This window comes from Hemicordylus capensis, chromosome 3 (genome assembly GCF_027244095.1).
Source record: "Hemicordylus capensis ecotype Gifberg chromosome 3, rHemCap1.1.pri, whole genome shotgun sequence".
NCBI lineage: Eukaryota > Metazoa > Chordata > Lepidosauria > Squamata > Cordylidae > Hemicordylus > Hemicordylus capensis.
In genome coordinates this window covers 302,227,825-302,251,039 of record NC_069659.1, presented here as the reverse complement: position 1 = coordinate 302,251,039, position 23,215 = coordinate 302,227,825, and the positions used below count along the sequence as shown (strand labels likewise).

Sequence of the window (23,215 nt, the reverse complement as noted above, 5' to 3'; positions counted from 1 at the left end):
CCAAAGTGATGTGATCCAGTTCATCTCATACTGAACTTGTATAGTAGGGATGTCGAATTGCCACTGTGCATGCGTGGCAGCCATGTGTGTGGTCAGCAACACCATGCTCATTGCGCACATGCATTGTCTGCTGGGTGCAGCCACGCATGGACTTCTGAGCAGTGCAGCACTGCGCCGCACCCGGAAAAGTGGAGGAGCAGGTAAGGACCTGCTTTACTCATTCTTAAAGGTACCACTCTCTGCCCTGCTGAACGGTTTGGCAGGCTATGCCAAATCAATTCGTGCACATCCCTATTGTATCATTTCTGAGGGTTTCTAAAGCACAGTGAGGGGAAGGCAGAAGCTCGCCAGTTCTTTCCAGCTGTTTGTTTCCAGTCTTGGAGCCCCGCTTCAGGAGAAACAGCTGGGACGAAGTATTTCTGGGACTGGGACTGAGGGTTTGAATCTACCTATCTGTGCTTGAAATACATCCTCTTCCCTGCTTTCTGTTGTTTCAGCAACCAACATATTGCACATCTGTTGCCATAATGTCTAATTTGACTGTTAATCATAGAGGGAGAGCGCGGCTGCTGTACCAGTAGTTGTGTCAGCATCTCTGACACAAGATATTGCTGCATCAAAGCTCCACCTGTTTTGTTTTCAGTCTGTGTGATCTTTTGCCTCTAGGGATGTGCACAAACCGAGGTTCATGCACTGGTTTGACGCCAGAGCGGTTCAGACGAGGTCTGAACCAGTTCAGCACCACAGTGAGGGGAGTGAGGAGTGGGATCTTTTAAAAACGAATAAATAAAAAGGAGAGCAGACCCTTACCTGCTCTCTGCTGCCACATGCAGCTTCCTGCTGTGGCTGTGCTTGCGCTAAGAAGCCACATGCTGCAGTGGCACACACATGGCATCCTCGCATGCGTGGGCATCATTTGAGTGGTCAGCAACACCATTCTGACCACACAAATGGTATCCGTACATGTTTGATGCCATGTGTGCCCCAGTGCCACACGCCACGAGGATTCTTGGGACAAGCCTTGCTGCAGCGGGAAACTGCATGTGGCGACGTAGAGCAGGTAAGGGTCTGCTCTCCTTTTTATTTTATTTTTCTTTAAGAGCCCACTCCTCACTCTCCTCCCTGCGATGCCGAACCAGTGCAGAAAACTTTGGTTCCTGCACATCCTTAGCCTCTGCCTTGTTTGTCCAAAGTGTTACTGCATTATTGCTGGTAGTGATTTATTCCTCTGTTAAGCTGTGAAATGGTAAAAGTGCAGAAGAGACAAAACTGTAGAGGGCACTACACAAAGGAGTTAGTGATTTAAGTCTGTGTGGAACTCTTCTGAGCGTTTCTTATTCACGAGTGTTTGAAAATTCAAAAAATGTCCTTAGAGCTACATAGAAACAGATGTTTCCAAGTAACATAAACTGTAGACCCAAACCTGAGTTTGTGACTTTAAAGAAGTGAAGACTTGCCTTTTTGGAATTAGGTCCTATGAGGGCTTCAGTGTCTGGCAGGAACTTCAGGGAAAGTAGCTGTTTTGAAACAAATATGTTTTGAAATTAAGAAAATATTGAATTGATTTTGACTGACTACTTCATTATGGTTATGATTTTCCATTTGCGAGACTTGGCCTGTTACCAGGAGGCTCCTAAATAAATATGTCTCTAGAAAAATAATAATATTAAAATGAAATGAATGCTAGGCCATGATTTACATTTGTAAATAATTGCTTTTGAACGATTACATCTTCCTAGAGTATTTTAAAAATGAAAGCTTGAATTATGCTCTTACAAAAGCATTTCTACACAACATAATAAGAACCGTGAGGAGGATTCAAGCAAAGAAAAATACTTTCCTTGCACAATTATATATTAAACAGTGGTATGGATACACACGTCTGCTGGTCCTGAGATGGCAGGACAGTATGCACCTGAAATGTTCTTTTAAAAATGCTTTAACATTTTCTCTTGCATAGAACCAGAGTGCCTTCTAAAAAACACAATATTGGCTAAAGCAAATTGCTTTTGTGATTTCATTTCATTGCAATGGTGCTTCCATGCAGCACCATTTTCTTTGGGCATTTGCCTACTGATTTTCTTCTCGACTGTCTCCGAGCAGCTTCACAGCACTAATTCCATTACAGCAGAGCTAGATGGCTGTCTGGCAAAGTGCTGTTCAGGTCCTATAGCTTCAGTCCCTCTAGAGGACAGAACATTGTCCATGTTGTTTAGGCACCTACAAATCTGGTTGGCAGTAGCAAGTACCCCCAGGCTTCTGGCAAGCAGCACCCTCAGCACCACACCAGAGGTCTCCCTACCATTCTTACCTTGAGAAGGTAAGAAACAGCAGGAATCCTTTCTGAGCAGTCGGAGAGAGCTCCCACTCTTTCTTCCATCTCCATCTCCCAGGGCAAATGACACAAGACCCGCTTCTCTCCCAAGACCTCTGCCTGTGTCTTGGGAAGATTGGAGGGAAGGGAGGGGATTGGTGGTGACCATAAACAAGGCTGGCTAAGCCTAAATTTATGGGTCCCTACATTTTCCCCTTTGCTGTGTGGTGTAAAGCACTACCTTCACTTCCTGCTGCAGTGACCACAATGAGGTGTAGACAAAACCTTATTTAGTGTATTCTTTATTTTTTAAAAAATCTAGTGTCAGCTTACTTTTAGAAACAACCAAATTGGCAATTATTTCTGGAAAAGAGAATAATAAACCACAAGTTACTATTAATATAGGAGCTTTATTGAGACATGTGTGCTAGTCTATAATATGTGCCACTTCCATTATGCATACTGGTTTAGACTAATGGCCATTTCTACCTATCTTCCCTCTGAATTGTGTACATACTAATTGTCACAACATGCTAAGATTTGCCTAATGCACTACTGTTATTTACCACTGCTTCACTGCTTGGACAACAATAGCTATTCCATTGCAGACTATCAGGCCTGATTCAGATGATATAAAACCACACTGCTATAGCCATGTACAGTGGCACAACAGGGGAGGAAGTCCCACCTCAGCTGCCTCAATCACCCATGTGCCTCACTACTCCCTCTTATAGTGGGGCTTGTCTGAAGAAGGAAGGGCCCTACTTGTGATGGTGGATGCTTCCCAGATTGCTTGTCAGATACAGGAAGAGCCCGAAGCATGATGGCAGGCACTTCCATGATTGTGAGGCTGGATCAATCCAGTTTCATAATCACAGAGGTGCCCACCATCATGGGTAGGGCTCTTCCCTCTTCGGACAAGCCCCACTGTAAGCATGAGTGACAGAGGGTGAGAGTCATTGACACAGCGGGGATGGGACTTCCTCCCCTTTCACCCTGCTGTACATGGCTACAGATTTTATAATGTCTAAATTGGGCAACAATGTTGCCTGAATCTTTTTTAGCCATAGTGCATAAGCAGAATAGGTAGATAATATAAATCTTTTTCAACACTTGTCTTGACAGTAATAGTGACTGTCTCTTCTTTTAATAGGACGTGTTTAGTTTTCAGGTGTCCCCTAATATAAACCCAACCAAGTTGAATGCACTGGCAATCCGGAAACGTTTGACTATCCATGGAAGAGAAGATGAAGAAGTTGACCCTTCTGACTATGTGTTGCAAGTCAGTGGAAGACTGGAATATGTGTTTGGGGATCATCCATTAATTCAATTCCAGGTATTCACTCTTTGGAATAGCTTGAAGCTGTGACTTTAAAAACTAAGCCACATTTTTAATGAAAAAATATTAGTGGGTCACATCCTAATGAAGCACCAGTTCTTCTGAAAAGTTCAACGAAGTTACACTGCTGCCTCAGCCATGGGGGCAAATTTGATGGCCTCCTCTTCCCCAGGAAATGATCTGTGCCACCCAAAAATATGTCCCTGTTGGTTACACAGCCTCAGGGACATATTGTCAGGTGACACAGAGGGATTCCAGAGGAAGGAGGGGTCACTGAAATTCTTCTTTTCCACCCATCACATGCACTGGTGCAGCTGAAACTCTGCCAGATGCACTTGGGCTACACTGGTGCTTCTCCTGTTGCACTCGTGCTTTGTCAAGATGGTCAGTGTGGTACTCTACTTAAAAATAATAATACTATTGCCCTAAGGACATTTGTTGTTTTCTTAACTAGTATAGAAAAACTACAGTTACTGAAGTTGTGGGATGGACCACATCTAGGATCTATACATCAAGAACACAAACATGTTTGTTCTAGGAGTGGGGGAATGTTTGGCTTCCAGTGAAGTAATGTTCTCTCATATCACCTTTCATTTCAACCATTGAATTCAATGGCTGCATTCACAGCAACAAGAGAAAATAAGCAACTGTGTTCAGGACACAATTGTTCATACTTGCGACAGGAAATACTCTCCAGTCAAACCATGACCCCAAGTACAGCCATGGACATGATACAATGGGAGTGCCATTTGTACCATCTATTTTATTAATTCTCCAAGACAGGCCATGTATGGGGATGTGGTAGAAAGGAGGCGATTGGCTGATAGAGTTTGCAAGCAGAAGCACCTGACTGGGCAGGGGGGATTCCATATGCAGATATGGAGAAGGAGCCTGTGAGAGCAGAAGCACCACTGTGATTGGGCAGTGGGGATTCCATATGCAGATAGGGAGGGGAAGCCTGTGGCACTGTGGTGATTGGGCAGTGGGGATTCCCTATGTAGATAAGGAGGAGGAGCCTATGATGGTTAAGGTCAGTTGGAATGCAACTGTTACTGGTTGGAAGATGTTCTTGATTTTAGATGAGAGGAATATATATATATATATGGATAGCGACGGGTCGTGAGGGAGAGAGGAGCCCCTTCAGGAGAAGGAGGATGCCGTTGTGTGAATTAAATGAGGAAACAAGATGAACAAAATCTGTTAACTTAGGGAGGGAGAGAAAAAACATGAAGGGAGAGGGAAGAAAGAGTGGGGAAGAGCGAGTGGAGGAGAGAGAAAGAAAAAGAAGAGAGGGAGAAGAGAGACAGAAGGAAGGGCAAGGGATGGGCCTGAGCCTGTCAGCAGCCTGAGGGGAATGAGCGGCCATGGCAGCACTAGCAGCAAGGAAGGGCCCAGTCAACCACTGCTGCTGTTTGTGGCTACTGAGGCCATTGTCAGAGGGAAGGAGGCAGGCAGGCAAGGGATGGGCCCGTGCCTATCAGCGGCCTGAGGGGAACAAGCGGCCATGGTAGTGGCAGCAGCGAGGAACAGCCCAGTAAACCGCTGCTGCTGCTGCTCCTGGGAGTAGGAGCAAGAGGGGCTCAGGTGAGGGTAGGGAGGTCTCTGGGGATAGGGGGCTGCAGCCACGACCAAGAAGGGTGAGGGGGATGGAGTAAAGGGATGGAGGAGGAGCAGGAGTGCAGCTCAGGTGAGGGTGGGAAGATCTCTGAGGTGAGGGGAGCAATCAAGTACTAACATGCAGATGCTCCAGAGCGTGCAAGAGTTCCAGCATTGAAGTGGAGATAAATAATGGCGGCGGTCAGGATGCAGAGGTTGAGGGCTGGCAGGCAAAGCCCCTCCGGCCAGAAGAGGTGGGTGGATGGCGAGCAAAGCCCCGCCGGCCAGGAAAAGGAGGCAGGGGCGGGGAGAAATAATGGCGGCAGTGAGGAGGTGGGCAGACAGCGGGCAAAGCCCTACCAGCCGGGAGAAGGAGGAGGGAGGCGGCGGCGGCAGGATGGCCTGGCCCTGGCCTGCCCGATGGGGAAAGCTTCGGGGGGGGAGAGCGTGCGAGCAAGCAAAAGAACTGCGGGGGGGATGCCACAGGCTCAGTGCAGAACTGCACAGATGCTCTGTGCAGAGTCAGCTAGTATAACCATTAAAGTATAGCTTCTTAATTTTACCATATGTGCTGTGATCTTGTACTGCCAATAACATGTTCTTGGCATCTGATGTATGCACATATCCATTTATAAATTGTACACTCAGGGATGCTCACTGCAAGCCAAATCCGCAGGTTTGCAATAAAGAACACCAAATGTTGCGAGTTTATTATGAGCAGAATAATTGAAACCACTAATAATGTTCCAGATTGTGCTATCTATTGGCCTGCAGAGATAATTTTGTCCAAACTCTGGCTGGGGAAGATATAGATGGAAGTAGGAGTCCTATCCTTTACAAGAGTTAGGATCAAAGTTAAGGTGTACCATTCAACATTAAGTTTGAATTGGGCTGATCACCATCTTAGTTGGATGTTCTAGAATTTGTCCGTCAAATTCTGTATAGTGCACAGAATCCTACACTAAGAATCCTATTTACCATAAAAATTATGGGGCAGTGGAGAGCTGTGGCATACACATATAGGGACACTTCATAAATGCATGTACCTTGTGGCACTACGGGCTATATTGATTTGATGGCTGCTGTTACTATGACTGAGGTCAGGGAAAGTTCAGGTCTGGTTTATGACCACTGGCAAACACTTCTGCTTCATCTTTAACTTTTCCCCCCTTAGAACATAAAAATGTTCTCTAAAAGTAGGTTCTCAGGAACTAAAACGAATATAATTCTTTTAGCACTAGAAGCCAAATTTGTTCAGCAGCAGACAGTGAGTACTGCTCTGTTGGGGGCAGGACAGGGAATACCAGTTTAAACAGGGACAAACTTACCCACTGCCCATACCTGAAATGCTGTACAGGATGGAAGCACCTAACGCGGCATCCCACAGGCAGGCTGCCCTCTCTCGCTGCTCAGTTTCCTTTCTGCATGCGTGAAGACCATTTTGAGGGGTTTGTACCATACTAACTCCTCGAATAGTCTACTTGCATGTAGACTATTCATCCAATAGTCTACATTTGCATGTAGGCCAGCTGAGCAGCAGGGGCAGGGCAGCCTACCCAAGTTGGGTGCCTTCATCCCATAGAGCATTTTGGATACAGGAAGCAGGTAGGTTTGCCAGTGTTCAAAGCAGTATTTTCCTGTCCTCATTGACTCCTCCCAGCGCCATTTGGCTAACCCTGTGTGTGGCAGCTCTCGCAGCGGCCGGAATGAGGGGGAGAGAAAGCGGTAGCGGCTGCGGGGGAGAATGGGGGGAGAGCTGAGAACGAGGGTGGGAAGGAGCAGGGAGAAAAAAGGGAGAACTAGAGGCCCAGATGCTCTGTGCCCAGGCCAGCTAGTTATTCCTATTTCCAGACGTTTAAGAATCCTTGTTGTCCAGAACTACAAGCAAGAAATCTGAAGTTGTAGGCAAGACCTACCCATCATTTAAACTTTGAACCTGGATTGTGGGTAAAAAAAATCTTGCATTAGGAGAGTTGACTTGTTAAGTGTGGTGTGTGTGTGTGTGTGTGTGTGTGTGTGTTTTACAATCATATGGTTTGTTGCTTAAGAAGTATAAATTAATCCTAATGATTTCTTTCTTTCCTTATTTGGAGTTTATATATGGATCTATCTAAAACGTGACCCAATTATGGACTCTGGGATAAATTTGGAGAAAGCATTCCACACATGCAAGGGGCAGGGAGCTTGGCTTTTGCCAACTTTCTCTCTCCACTGATAGCCCCTGCCCCATATCTCAAACTATCCCCAAGGATCCTCCAAGCCCCAAGCTTGGCATTTCAGGGGACTGACAAGCTTCCACACAGAGGAGGGAGCAGGATAGTCATGTTCTGCAAGTGCAATACAGTTCATGGTTCTCCAGGATCAACCTTCCATGTTTAATTTTCAACATGTGAATGTTCCCTCTTTCCTTCACAGTATATCCATAGCTGTGTAATGAACAGAACGCTTCCTCAGCTGACTCTTGTTGAATGCAGCACCATAAAGAAAATGTGTGAACAGGAAATGATTGCTATAGAAGCTGCCATTAACAGAAAACCACACAACCTTCCTCTTCCTCTACCACCCAAAAAATCACGAACAGTAGCTGTGAGTTGTTGTTTGTTTAGACTTATTTTGGAGGGGTGATTGGTTTTTTAAGAACATATTTTGTATGTCACAGGCACAAGCCTGTGTTGCCTGAGAAATGCAATGTAAAATGACCATTTCTCGCAACATTCATACATGAGAAAAGGGAGACATACTGCAGGATTTTAAAAATAATAATAATACATGACTTTAGTCTTGGTGTTTATACACCTTTCAAGAAGACTTTGGACCTCATGTCGCTCTTTCCTTTGTCTAACAGAGCGTTTGGGATATTAGCAGCCCTTTCAAGGTTGTGCTGGTAGATGGCAACAAATTGAACACAGAAGAAACTGCCAAAGTAAGTAAATTTCTTCAAAGCATAAGAGATGCTGCTACTAGTCATTTTAACAAGCCTTCCCAGCAATTTTTGTGTGTTGGCTCAAAGGTCACACTTAATTTGGTTATTTAAACAAATGCAGAACCTAAATGAGAATAGCCACATTGATTTTCTCAGAGTTCCTCAAAAGAGTAAAATTGGACACTTGGTGAAGTTTCTTGTTTTACTTTAACTAAAACCTCTTGCACGTTGCTGAATGTTATCAAAGATGTTTGTACAGACAGATTTATTGTAACATGAAGCAGATATGTGAAAACGCTGATAGCAAATTCATGTGAAAGATAAGCTCTTACTAAGAATTTGATGCAACTGTACATTAATGTTTTTCTCCTCATGAATCTTCTGCTTACAGTGGTTCAGAGTCTAGGTCTGGTCCTACTATGCATTCTCCTCTGCATATAGTTTATAAAACATGTTGCACGGTGATGCAAATGCAATAGCATTTCCTGTAAGACTGAATTTTAGACCCAAATTTTAGTATATAAGAACTTACTGCACAATTGCATAAAGCCCTTACTAGGCACTTTGCCTCTGAAATAGAACAGCATGCATTTTCTTTATTATGTTTGGCAAAGAATTAAGTGAATGACTTAATTTCCATGTAGAGAAGAGAAAAAAATGAATTAGTTCATGGTGTTTACTAGTGCAATGTTAAAATGCAGACCCCTAGAGACAATTGCTTTGACCAAAATCTGTTCAAGTTTCTATATACTGAAAATGATACAAATAGAGAAATTACCATGTAGAAGTAGTTTCTTATATTAAAAATACCATGACACTATATTTAGGAACTGTGTGTTGAGTGTCTTAAGTGGATGTTATAGAAAATATGCATCTCTGTAAGTATATAACCCTAATATACACTTTTTTTAAAAAAGGAAAAAAGATTGCACTGCACTGTGATTCTGAAAATGTCAATGGAAGTTTGTTGGAGGGAGGAAGTCATAGAGCCTCCTCCTGAGAAAGATGAATAGGATACATTTTCCTTATACCAGGGCTCCATGCTGCATTGCAAGCTGCTATTTAAACTATCCTGAGCACAATCCCAAAAAGGTTTGTCATGACTAAGCCCCACTGAAATTCAGACCAGTTGACATTAATTGTGACTAAAATCTGTTCTGTTGGGTTCAGTAGGTCCTAGTTGGGATTGACAGTTTATCTATTGTGCCTTCCTGAGCTTTAAAGGTACCTTGTTTTACTCTGCTGGGAACTGCTTTTTCAGCACAGCTACCACAGCTGACAAAAAGAAGGTTCACTAATTCACTGGGGTGGGTGGGGAGAATTGTATTAGAGAACTAATTATGTAGAAACCACTATATAAAACTAGTAAAAGAATTATTGCATTAGGGCATCATATACATGTCTGTAATGTGTATGACATAGCCGCATGTATACTCACTTTTAATGCGCAGTCAAATTAGTTTCTGTAGTGCAACAGTTTCCTCGGAAGTGTCAAATTAATTCTTATTCTGGAAAACGTAGGTTGGATCCTGGAAGAAAGCTTACTCGAGGGAACCTTCTCATCCTCTTCTCCCCACTGCAGCCTCCTGAACCCCTTAGATAACTACTTCAGAGCCTTGGGGGCCAGAGATGTGTAAATTTTTCCACTGAAATTTTTGGTATACTTTTTTTCCATGAAGATGAAAATTTTAAATTTTTGAAAATTCATTGGCCAACATTTCGAGTAGCACTGGACACAAACATACAACAGTGTGGGTTCCAAACGTCCACTGCTCTGTTACTTGAACAGTGGAAGGGATTGTTTCCACCTATATCCTCTTCCCTCTTAAGTCTACCATATATCACCAAATATGTCCCTGAGGCTTGTTTAACTCTTAATGTTGTGTACCAACTGTGTCCTTACCAGGAGACAGCAAATATGGCTTCAATCACATTGAGGTCTGAGTACTGCACATTGAGGCTTTACTGCAACAAGCTTTATGTGGGGCTGCCACTGAGAAGTGTTCAGAATATGGGAGCTAGACCTCTTAGGGGTTGGCTTCTTCCATATGTGCCTTCTTGGTCACTGAGATCATTCTGGGAGAGGGGGGTCCCACCCTTCCCTGTGGTGTGATTTGGAGTGACCCATGATAGGGCCTTGTCAGTGATGGTGCCTATATTTTGGAATTCCCTGTCCTGTGTGGTTTGCCACACCCTACTTCATCGTCCTTTCACAAACTAGTTAAGATTCTGCTATTCTAGAATATTCCTAGTATTTTTCTGCACATGTGATTTCTGTTGTGGTTGGTTGTGTATTGCTAGTTTTAAATTGTTTGGTTATTTTATCTTTTGTGATTGTATTTTTAATTGCTCATTTCTATTGTACACTGCTTGAGCTGCAGTATATACATCAAATAAACAAGATACAATTCTAAAATGGCTTAATTAGTTCATTCTACTGCAGACCAGTAAATTGAGAGGAAAAGTTGCATATGAGAAGGAGTCTGTCTGTCTTGTTTGTCTTTCTCTCTCATCTTTTGAACTCTGTGGTTTTGGAATATTGGTAGTGTTAAATGAATGTGTGGCTATTTTCATATGCATTTATCACATTTGGTGTGTCCTGCAGATATATACTGTGCCCTAGTTCTATAAATTGACTTTTCAAAATTAGCTCTTTAAGACTCTATTTTATGCCACCAAGCATCATTTCTTTTTTCCCCCAAAACAAAATGTATGCGCTTATTTTTCAATGAATTGAAAAGCCATTTTTACAAATCAAAAATACCTTGCAATTTAGACACACATACTCAAATCTGTTTTACACAAGAGCTTTCTGGATCTGGGCCATTTTGGAAAAATGCTGCTTTTCCCTGTGGGGAGGGGGGAGTTGCACTTTTTGTACAGAGAAAAGGAAAGCTTGATAAATCAAATGTTAGTATTGTGAAATGTGTTAACCTATGGACAATGTTGATAATTTTAGAAGTTTGGGAGCTTCTTAAATGCAAAATCTAAGTTGCAATCAAGCCTAAAAGTTGAACTACACTTTCAGAAATATAAAGTGCATCCCTCCTGAGACACTGTAAGAATTTAAGTGGCGATTTAATGGTTAAATGCTCCCCTGTGTGAAAATGCCCCTACTACACTCAGATAAGTAGTACATCAGCATGGAGGCTTCTAGCCTGGTCTTACTATTATTAGAAAATGTAAAACTTCATATTAAGTAATCATATTATCAAATTATAATATGAATGATAAATAATAAGCAAGAAAGGGGGGAAGTGATCCCCCAATCAGGGCAGGGGTTTTGCTGTTACTGACATTCAGATTAAATTACTCATGAGTAGTCCTGTTGAAATGGATGGGACAAGATGGTCATGACTAATTTAGCCCATTAATTTCAGTGGGACTAATCATGAGTAATTTATGTTGGATGTTAGTCACTGTGTAGAGCATCATGCATGTTTATGGTTCTGTGTTGATGATGATGATGATGACATTAGTAATCGTAGATGATTTGAGATTTTAAAATATTTATTTAATTATTTATTTATTTTATTCAATTTCTATACCGCCCTTCCAAAAATGGCTCAAGGTAGTTAATACAGAGAAATAATAAATAAATAAGATGGATCCCTGTCCCCAAAGGGCTCATAATCTAAAAAGATACATAAGATAGACACCAGCAACAGTCACTGGAAGTACTGTCCTGGGGGTGGGGAGACCCGAGTTCAGCTCCCCATTCAGCCATGATGCTAGCTGGATGACTCTGGGCCAGTCACTTCTCTCTCAGCCTAACCTACTTCACAGGGTTGTTGTGAGGAGAAACTTCAGTATGTAGTACACCGCTCTGGGCTCCTTGGAGGAAGAGCAAGATATAAAATGTAAATAATTATAATTATTATAATTAATAATAAAGAGAATCACCACGTTAAAAGGTGCCTCTTTGCCAAGTTAGCAGGGGTAAATATATATTGACTGGAATTCAGAAAGTCATATCAAGAACTCCAGGGAGCACTGCACTGCTGAACAAACAATTGTTAGAGGACTTTTGTGGGTGGCTGTCTCCATCGCAGAAGAAGGAGCTGGGATTGCAATAGGGAATTAAAGAGGTGCTTCAGCACACAAATAGAGCACTTTTGGTACTACAGATTCTTGTGGTGGTAGTTATGCTTCCAGAGATAATACTACATTTGATGTCTAATCATCAGTAGCCTATAATTGCGGCAGGAAATCCTCAGTGATCTACAGTGCATATTAATAAGACAGAATAATAACGATAAGAGTATATCTTAAGTCCAATATTGATGCTGAACATTTTAAAGATATTCCAAGGAAGTATTTCAGAGAGAAATAGAGGGGGAGAGGTGTGTGTGTGTGTGTGTGTGTGTGTGTGTGTGTTGGTTTGGCTCTTTGCAAGACTGATTTCTAAAAGGGAAGCTACTGAAATTTGTAATCATTGTACCTTATCTCTTATTTCCATTCCTGGAAATAAACTGAAAGATGCTAAAATTAGCTTTAAAAAAATTATAGTGTAGTTAATTATGTTTTCCATCAGCATCACTTGTAACTGACAAATGTCAAACTTCGTGCTTACTCCTGAGCAGCAAAAATTAATCACTAGTAAAAATTCTTCGTGATAAACACAGCTCCAATGATGAATATAGCAAATGTTCCATTATATATTGGCATGTGCATGGTGGTTTTTTTAACCAGAAAACTGTTTTAGGTTAACAATCCTTACTCTTATTTGTCGGTTCTGTAAAATGTGTTTGGATACTTCCTAGTCGTGTCTCTTTTGCAGGTTCATGTCAGGGCTGGTCTCTTCCATGGAACTGAGCTCCTTTGTGAGCCTATCGTAAGCTCAGAAATATCTGGGAGAAATGACCATGTTTGGAATGAACCCTTGGAATTTGATATCAACATCTGCGATTTGCCAAGAATGGCTAGGCTGTGCTTTGTGGTTTATGCCGTGATGGATAAAATGAAAAATAAAAAGTCAGCCAAGACACTTAATACTTCCAAATACCAGACCATTAGAAAAGCTGGGAAAGTGGTAATGATTTCATTTCATTTCTTCTTTACATTCCTGTTAGTTGTACTGGGAAGTCTCAGAGTCTCTCTCTCTGTAGATACTTAAAAAAAAAATCTCTGTACCTCCTAAAAATTAAACTGCAAACTATGTGTCAGAATTGTACAAAGTATTTTTCTTTTTAAAGCCATTGATATTTCACACACACACACACACCAATTTCAAACAATAGTTTGCTTTTATAGAATGCTCTTCAAGTTTTCAAAGAGCTTATTTTTGTTATCTCAGTACAGCAGCCCTGAAAGATAGACATATTTTCTCTATGTTGCCAGTGGGAAGGCTGGGACTGATAGTGGCTTGCCTAAAGCCACCTACTGAGTTTATGGGATAGGTGAAATATGAACCTAAGATTTCCCATGACATTACACTACTTCTAGGAGTAAAACTGAGATAAAATTACTCCCCACCCCATATTAATGAAGTGGGGAGGGTTGAGCTTGTATATATGCTGGGTGCAAAGACTGGACCAGAGCAGAATGAAGAGGTCCAGCATACTGCAGGGGGAAAGATATCCAGGAAAACTTACCTTTAAAAAATTCCTGCTGCCCTTCACACCTGAAAGGATTAAGAGTAGGGAACATGCATGCATGCATGCATTCATTCAAAGATTTAATATACTGCCCAATCCACAGACTCAGGGCAGTGTACAAGGCAAGAACAGCATCTGAGATTTTTTAAAAAGAGAGAGAGATTTAAAGGGCAAACGCCTGGTGGAAAAGAAAAGAATAGGTAAGAGTGGGCACATAGCCTTCCAGAGCTGGCAGTTAGCTGAAGGATAAGTGACCTCTGCTTGCTTGCCATCAGCCAGGGACCAAATAGGGGGAGGAAACTGACCTTGGGTATTGTGTGTGTTCGGAACCAAATTCTCTCCCTCCTCCATAGGATCCTTCAACCAGGTTGAAGGATCAACCTGTGAAGGACACTGCCCCCACACAGCTTAGAGGATTGGGAGTAAATGGCATCAGATGAGAATAAGCAGCTCATTTAGCATCAGGCAATATAATCAATTTAGTTTGATTATAGTTTGGGGCGGTATACAAATTTGATAGCTAGCTAGCTAGCTAAATAAATAAATAAAGAATCAATCAATCATCACTGGAAGTGTCTCCAGTAGCTATCCTCTTATCTGTTGGTTTTGTGGCGATGCCAAGTAGGTTTGGGGGGGGGGTGTCTTCCAGGTGGCTGCCAGTGGATAGGTGGAGCCTGTAGGGCAGGAAGAGAACCTCCTGAGATAGCAGCTGCAGTACAAGGCAAGATGTGGGGTGGGGGGAAGGTTAATGGGAGAGGGAGGAAGTGAGGAAGTGCAGAGGACAGTTTGAGGATGAGAGGAGGCAAGAAAGGGTGGGGTTGAGGGGGAGGATAATAATAAAGAACTGTGCTTGCAGCAAGGACCCCCTTGCAGCATGAAGGAATTGTCAGCAGGGAGTGTGTGTGTGTTAGAGGGATGGAGGATGGATGGATAGATATAAAATCTCTTATTGGAGGGTTGGGTTTCCCCCACCATATCATGGAACACCCACACCGAATCTTTTTCACCTATTCTCACTTTTTTTTTTTTTTTTTTGCTCAAGCAAAGGGGCATCAGCAGAGTCACTTCCATGGAACTGGAAAGTGAGGGAGGGTGAAAAGAAAGGGGGAAATGAGGGAAGAAATCTCCTTCTGGCCCTGCACTTCCACCATCTGAGGAACCTTTTTGTTTTGTTTTTGTTTTGCTGGTCTACACTAATGTTTAATAAAAGAAAGGGAGTGGTGGTGGTGGTGTGGTATACCACCTCTGTACGATATAGGGAGATGCTGAAAGGCATCATCTCATACTGCGTGGGAAGAGGCAATGGTAAATTCCTTCTTCTACCAAAGAAAACCACAGGGCTCTGTCAGCGCCAGGAGTCGAAATTGACTCGACAGCACATTATACCTTTACGTGACACTTCACAAAGAAGGCCAAAAGGGCTAACAGTTTAGAGAAGGGTACAAGGGAATCAGAGGAAGGGCTAAATGGGAAGATTTCCAGATTATTGTCGTGACAGTAGGTTGTGGGGACTAAGGGTTTGTGCCAAGGCTTCATCAGAAATGAAGGCATATGGTTAATATAAACAAACACATTTATCTCTGCATGAAGATGAAAACAGTCCCTCAGAAAAAACAATCTTTTTAAAAATTTTGCTGTTCAACTGGCATTCCAGATTGACAGTTCATGTTAATTCTTGGAGCAGGCTGGCAGGTTTGCGATGGCTACAGTTTTGTTCCCTATGGCAAATATGATTGCCCTCAGCATTTTTATCTCCATTGTGTGCAACAAAATGTGCTCAAGGTCCCTAAATGAGAAAAATACACCTCATTTTATGCACCCTACTGCTCAAACTAGGTAGGCAGGTAAATACTATACCTGCTGAATATATATAAATTATGTGAATATATTCACCATCACAGTATGTGTGTTTGGTCCACAGACCTTTCTACAAACACAACAGAATACAGAAAAATTACAAAAAGAAAACGATTACAATTGTATAGTTAATAGTTTGGACATTAGATAAAACTCCTAATATACACAAATATTTAAATTACATAGTAAGTCTCCCAATAGTCTGAGCATTTGGGAAACAAAAATCTTCCAATATTTCACAAAACATAAACCCAATTTTTTTTAATATTACCTTTTAACTCTAAATCATTAGAACACTATTTGTTAACCACTTGAGATCTTATTTTGATATTAATATTTGACTCTTACAAAAATTCAGCTTCAGGAATCATTTAAGCTAGCAGCTTCCCTTTTGTAGAGAATACTTTGTATAACATTTAGATTGCCCCCTCCCCATTAGCAGCTGCCATCTAGATGAATTGTGCTGAATAAAATTTGTGCACATAATTTTACATTTACACATAATGGCAGAGGGGCTATTTTCACCAGTCCCCTTTCCTTAGCAACCCTCCGTGCCTCTCCAAGATAAGTCCCTGAGGATCACAACCCTCAAAGGCATATTTTTGGGAGGCAAAGAGTCATGCAAAGGGAAGGGGGATAGATGAAGATCATCCCTCTCCCATTGCATGTGCTGTTCTCCCACTGAATGTGTATTGTTTTACTGCCTTGCAGCTTTGGATACGTTCTGGATTTGCCTTAACACAGTGTGGTTTTTCATTGCAGCACTATCCTGTCGCATGGGTCAATACCATGGTGTTTGATTTTAAAGGACAGTTGAGAACCGGAGACCTTGCGCTGCACTGTTGGTCATCATTTCCTGGTAAGGTTTCGCTTGTAATCCAGAAGCTGGTTGCACAACCTGCCATCTAATTCAGCTTGCTGTGCAGCCTTTATTTTGCAATGACTAGCTGACTGTCTCGTCCCACAAAATGAATCAATGACGGTTTCCCCGGTATTTGCACTGAATGGGTTGCAGTTCTCTTGGGTATTGCAGAATGCAGTGTGCTTGGAACCCATGAAGACAAAGATTAGTTAACTTTGCTTATAAATGAAGAACAATGCTAATTCAAAGTGATAGCACACAGAACATCAGTGGGAATTATGGCTAGCTTCCATATCCCTGATGGAGAGATCAGCAGCTCTACATTTCCCTGTGATGGCCACTCCATGTGAGGCATGTAGCGTACATTTAGAAACACTTTCTCAGTTTCATTTCCCGAAATTTGTGATGCCTTTTTAGTAGCACTCATTTCTTGCTGGCGCTGATGTGGTGGAGAGACTCGATTTGATTTTGGTAACTATGTTGTAAGCAGTCTATAGGAAGTATTTCTCCATCTTGCATTGTATCACATGGCATTGCCACCATAGGGAAGCATTTCCTAGCAGCATCCATGTAATTCCAGTAACAGGTAAACAAATCTTCATTCTGAACAAGAGTTTGAATGTTTCTTGGGCCACTTTGATACCTGATTGAGCTTCCTCTACATAAGAACAGCCCCGCTGGATCAGGCCCAAGGCCCGTCTAGTCCAGCATCCTGTTTCGCACAGTGGCCCGCCAGATGCCCCTGGGAGCCACAGGCAGGAGTTGAGGGCATGCCCTCTACCTGTTGCTTTGTTAGGCTAGCAGCAATTATTTCCAAGCTGGCATCTAAAGCCAGCTTTTGGGAGTGAACATGCAGTGTGTTCTGTCACAGAGTGAACCCTTCAGAATTCAATTGCATGTAATCTTTTGAGTTCTGCATCTTTTAGAAGTCACCATATTTTTATTGTAAATATTGATTTTGCTATCCTGCCCTGTAGAAAGGAGATGCGATTTCAAGGCAGAATAAAGAACACAGCCTATGTTTCAATAACCCTCTCATCTTGGTGTCCTTTTAAAATTAGCATTATACAGGAAGTAACTTCCTATATTATACTATATTATACAGGAAGTAACTTCCCTTTAGTTCCCTTCCATTAGTCCCTATTATGACTTTGGAGGTTTTTAAATGGCCAACCTATACTTAATGAAGGATTGTGTGATCATAAATATAAACAACAAAAAACCCTGTTATTTTGGTTGCCTAGATGAACTTGAAGAAATGTTGAATCCAATGGGAACAGTACAGACCAATCCATACACTGAAAATGCAACAGCTTTGCACATCAGATTTCAAGAGTATTCGAAACTTCCTATTTATTACCCTCCCTTTGATAAGGTAAGATAATCAGGAGTGCACGCATTTACATTTTTATTTTTATTTTTGCTTTCTGTGCAGTAGCAGCGATGGGATGTACACCTGCACAGAGTCTTGATAGAAACTTTATAGAGCTCTGCTTCATGAATTTTGGCATGAGCCACGCCTCTGTGGAACAAACACATGCCCGAATGGATGTGGCCTATGCCTCCCCACTCAATCCTTCTTCGATCTTTGCAGTGTTAGCATAGCAAAGAATTTTGGCTTGACTCTCACTAAAACCAAATGAATTTGGCCTCCCCACTTTGTTTAAAAAATTTTTTGTTTGTTTGTTTCTTTTGTGCTTCTTGCGGCTTGTTTCCTTGCTTCTTATGGTGCTGTGAGATTTGCAAGGATCAGCTCTACCACCAACGGTCATGAATGCTGCCTTCCATGTTTTGTTTTGGTGAAGAGCACCCAATTGCATCCTGCATCCCCTGTTAGCTCTCTGTGAAGTAGGCAAGACTCTCTTGATCTACCAGGCTTCATGCCACATTGTTGCAGGGGAGAGAAAGTGCTTCAAGCCTCCTATTCTTTGATCTAGCTTCCAGAATACAGGCACCAAACTGTTTTGTTCAGCTTCAGCCATACCTGCTGATGACCTTGTGCCTTCCGAGTCCAACTGTGGCTACTCCCTTAGTGACACTCGGAGATGGAAGTGCCTCGTATCCCTATTTCTAAAGATTCTGTGACTGCTTCATCCTCTGAACTGATTCAAGTCACATCCTTCTCCTCTGCCTCAGTTCCTTCCTTGTTGGCATTGCAGCTGGAGTTGACCCTGGCTACTGCAACCCTGAGTCCTTGGTTCCTAATAAACAGATGGGAGTGGGAGAGAGGAGTGCTCATTCTCTAGCCAAGCCAAAGAATCAGGCTTTGCCTATCTCTAAGCAGGGGCGTAGCAAGGTTGGAGTGGGCCCAGAGACAAGATTTTAAAATGGGGCCCCCCGACTCAAAGTCCAGGGCCTCCGCACACCCCAGGCCCCCAAGGATTTAAGTCTGATATTCCAAAATAAGTATGCTGCCTGCAAATACATTTCACTGAATACACACACGCACACGTCACAATATATAGTGATATACATTGAGTACTATACATTTGTTTTACTTTTAATGCCTAGAACACAATAGAAAGATGAATGATTAAAATGGGCCCCTCGCTGCAGATTAGCAAAGGAGACTTTCAACCATGCAGGGTGAGCCTATGTTTGTTTTCTCAGAATTCTGAACAAATTCAGTCAAGTTTGATTGCAGGAGGTTTTTCACAGGAGGCTTTTAAAGCCCTTTAACACACATCTCCTCTGGAATGGAGGTGCTGCATTCACATGTTGGCCAGATTTACCCTGAAGTCCCTGCAAGTTATTGGGGAGCAGTTCACACAGAAGAAAAATAAAATAAAATAAAAGCACCACACATGCTTCACAGTTCTCACTCAGACCTTCTGGGTTGCAAAATAACTTGAACATAAGTGCATTTATAAATATATGAATGAATGAATAAAATAAATATAATACTGTTTCTTCCAGAAGTTTTTGTAATTTTCTGCCATGAAACAAGCCACTTATAGGACTTTTTAGATAGTTTTTTTTAAGCCAGCAAATTTTCCAAGCTGTTTAAAAATAAATATTCAGAGACTTCTCAGTCCCTCCCCCCCATATCAAAGCCCTATGGCAAGCAGATGCCTATATATCCGGGGGAGGGGGAGAAGGTAAGCACAAAAAGGAGTTCACACTCTACCTGGCAGCAAGGGGTCTTCTGCTGCAGAGAACAGTGGAGGCCTCTCTGGCTGCCTCTTCCTTCCTGGCTGGCTTGGGCCCTACTGGAGTTCAGGCTTCACAGAGGCCTACACGGAGGCCTCCGTGGAAGCCCCGCCCACCCGCCGATCAGCTGAGAGGCGGGAGAAAAGGAGCTCTTTGCAGCTTGTCTGCTGCCTCGATTGCGGGCCAGCAGAACAAGCTGGAGAGACGGCGAACAGGGCAAGGGGCTGAGGGGCCTTGGGGCTGGGCAGGGGGCAATGGGGAGTCACGTGAGGTGCCTCTGGGGGGCCCCTCCAGGCAGTGGGGCCCCCAGACAACTGTCTCCCCTTGCCCTATCGTTGTTACGCGCCTGTCTCTAAGCCATTTCCTGAACATCATAAATCTGTCCCTGTCCCCAGCTTGCTCCCTGATCCTCAACTCTTGCTCCTTGACTCTCAACTCTTGCAGCCCTTGTCTTCTGTCCATATAGCATCCTCTCAATGTATTCTCTCAAAACTTCCAACAGATTTTTCTACTGCAGCTGCCCAGTGCTGCTAAGCTAATTTCCAAGGTTCAGTGTATTCACTCTGGTCTAGAACATCGTTTTGGGTCAGTTTCAGTGAAGTAAAACAGCCGTGAATAGCCGTAATGAGCTAAAGGGCACCATTGGATCCAATCCCTATTTCCATTCCATAGTGGAATGTTTCTAAATTGCAAGGTTTTGAAGATGGGTCCCGTGGATCTGTTGAAAGAATATTGGCACTTTCTTGAAGATGGATAGAAAGGGTGGGTTAGATATGTATCAGAGCCAGGATTGTTTGTTTGTTTTTCAACAGCAGATAACAAAGTACACCTGTACAGTAAATTCAGGCAGAGGGTCACCTTTATAATTTTGAGTACAAATGCTCTGCTACTATTAAAACCTTACACCAGTTGCAAAGTTGTGGCCATGTTTAGCTCAAGAAATTAGAAACTGAACCCTGACCCAACTTGAATTTGGACCATCTGACACCCACATTTATTCTTTTCGTTCTGCTGCCTAACTCTGCTAGGCACAGCAAGAGAGATACATCAAGGATATTGAGCCCATCTGAGATTTTAGATTAAGGATCTATCAAAAATTGTAAAGTATAATAGAAACCTGCTTCCCTGATTAGCTGCAGTGCATATGACTCTAGCCAGTGTAAATTATGGATGTGTACGAACGAGTTCGGCACCTCCTTTGGGAAACCCAAACCTGCTCGGGCACCTTCAGCTGAATTGGTTCAGCGGGGCGGGGAGCAGTTCCCTTTTAAAAGCAGGTAATGCTGTTGCCCTGCTGCTTTTCTGGGCATGGCGCTCGCTCTGCCAAAGGCCATACACAACTGCGGTGCTGTTTCCTGCAGCCTGCGCACGGCGTCGGCATGCACAGGGCTGCTGTGCATGTGTGGCCACCATTTGCATGGTCAGCAACACCATGCATTCTTCTAGGTTTTGCTTAGGGCAAGCTCTCTCAGTACCTGAAACAGTCTACCGGTCTGTGTTACCATTAGTTCACAATATTTTCTAAAGCACAATCTGTTGAATTATGCATTCTGTTTATATTAGAGTGGTCTGGAGCATAAGCCTTAATGGCTTAATGTAAGGCACTTATATACTGCCCTTACTCTTACTTTTGTATCTATTTCTAATAATTTTTGCATGACCTTTCAAGTCATAAAGATCAGTTAATACCACTACATTATGCTGAATTCCAGCATATTCCATTGTTGTCAGATTTCTCTCTTATTTATGTCATATGCTTTATTATTGTTTTCCATTCACAGATACTTGAAAAGGCAGCTGAAATAGCAAGAAATAGCGATAGCTCTAGCATGTCAGTAAGTATCGTAAGGTGAAAGAATACCACTCTTTCCCCATTAAACGCTTACACCACTTTTTTGTAATGCTATGTTTCCGTTTCGTCTGGAGGAAAGAATAAAAAACAAAATTTGTGCAGTCCCCCCCCCCGCCTGCAATTCACTGCTTACTCTGTAGCCAGCTCAGTGTCATGGAGACTAGAATGCATTGTGGTCATATTAAAAGAATAAATTTGGCCAAGTGGCAGCCCATGTAAATGTTAAATGTTTGCTTGTATTGGCATATCATTTTAACTTTTAAAAATTATTACCAAATTATTCAGCATAATGCATGAATGATGCTACACGAATGTACAAAGCAGCCAGAATTTAAAGCTGCCTTGGATGCTTATTAAGCAGAAAAGTGGGATGAAACAGTTCTTTTTAAAAAAATCAGTATCAGTAAAGAATTTTTTCCTACCAAAATATTTGTGGGTACAGTACTATACTGTACTTTTAGAAGCATCTATATGCGGCTTGCATATGGAGATAAATCCTCTTGCTAACAATGTCTTGTGTGAAAAATATATTATATATCATATTATAAACAAAGAGCATTTTCATTCATGATAGATAAAACTCTTTTATTCCTCACTGGAACATCTTCTGGATATGTGTGAATATTCATGTTTAGAAAGTGGGAAGACAAATTCAAATTGAATATATGTGCTAAACAGTGTTTGGTGGGGTGGGGATTGTTTTTGTTTTGTTTTACTCCTTTGAATTACAGATCCTAGAAATGCCAAATAAATAAATAAATAAATAAGGTATCACTTGTACTAAAAACCTGCTTTAGTTTAGCAGGTTGCTAAATTGCTCCCCAGTGATCAAAATTCTGCCATTTTTTGACTTCCGATGGTGTTCCCCATAATTTGTTAAAAACAAACAATAGTTTGTGCATTAGTCTTTGCATGTTATGCATCTAAATGAGTCTATCGACCCCATGAGGCAAAAACAAAACACCCTCCCCTCCTCCGTCTGAGTAGAAATTACCCAAATCAAATGGAAAAACAATATTGCCCCCTAGTGGTGTTAAATGTAACATCTATAGACATCTTGAAGTTCAGTACAGTATTAGCTTCATGGTGCTATATATACATAAGAATAAGAAAATCTGTTCAGTTTTATAAATGGTGATTCTTTTACAAAACTTTGCCTTTTTAGGGGCGTGGGGGCAAAAAGATCTACATTGAGCTAAGGGAGATCATGGAAAGAGACCCCTTGTCTCAGCTATGTGAAAACGAAATGGATCTTATTTGGATTTTGCGATATGACTGTCGTGAGAATTTTCCACAATCCTTGCCAAAGCTACTGCTCTCTGTGAAGTGGAACAAGCTTGAAGATGTTGCTCAGGTAAAACCAATAGCATACCGGCAATTGTCTGAGTAATTTTATTTCCGTAGTAATGAGAGGTTGTGGCTTGATAGATGTTGATTGTTTGTCAGTTAAACAAACTGCTGTCACAGTGTGCTGATCACATACATTCTGTTTTTTTCAGCAGTATTTACTACAAAAAAGGCTGTGTGTGGCTGTGGTGTTACTACTTAGGAACATAGGAAGCTGCCAAATACTGAGTCAGACCATTGGTCTATCTAGCTCAGTATTGTCTTCACAGACTGGCAGCGGCTTCTCCAAGGTTGCAGGCAGGAATCTCTCTCAGCCCTATCTTGGAGATGCCAGAAAGGGAACTTGGAACCTAGATGCTCTTCCCAGAGCAGATCCAT

General features: G+C 42.1%; 1 protein-coding gene across 7 annotated transcripts in view; it reads left to right on the top strand.

Annotated features, from left to right (window-relative positions):
- Positions 1–23,215, top strand: part of PIK3CB (phosphatidylinositol-4,5-bisphosphate 3-kinase catalytic subunit beta) — a 126,549-nt gene that overhangs the window by 61,931 nt on the left and 41,403 nt on the right. For 4 of the 7 annotated variants that reach the window (XM_053309549.1, XM_053309546.1, XM_053309547.1 and 1 more), the window contains exons 6-13: positions 3,468–3,650; positions 7,665–7,835; positions 8,095–8,172; positions 12,953–13,204; positions 16,389–16,485; positions 17,733–17,863; positions 21,420–21,473; positions 22,656–22,844. In XM_053309549.1, coding sequence (XP_053165524.1) covers positions 3,468–3,650; positions 7,665–7,835; positions 8,095–8,172; positions 12,953–13,204; positions 16,389–16,485; positions 17,733–17,863; positions 21,420–21,473; positions 22,656–22,844 — 1,155 coding nt within the window. Of the gene's footprint in view, positions 1–3,467; positions 3,651–4,462; positions 5,504–7,100; positions 7,197–7,664; positions 7,836–8,094; positions 8,173–12,952; positions 13,205–16,388; positions 16,486–17,732; positions 17,864–21,419; positions 21,474–22,655; positions 22,845–23,215 lie in introns of those variants that run through there. The other 3 variants (XM_053309552.1, XM_053309551.1, XM_053309550.1) reach the window with 3 other exon arrangements.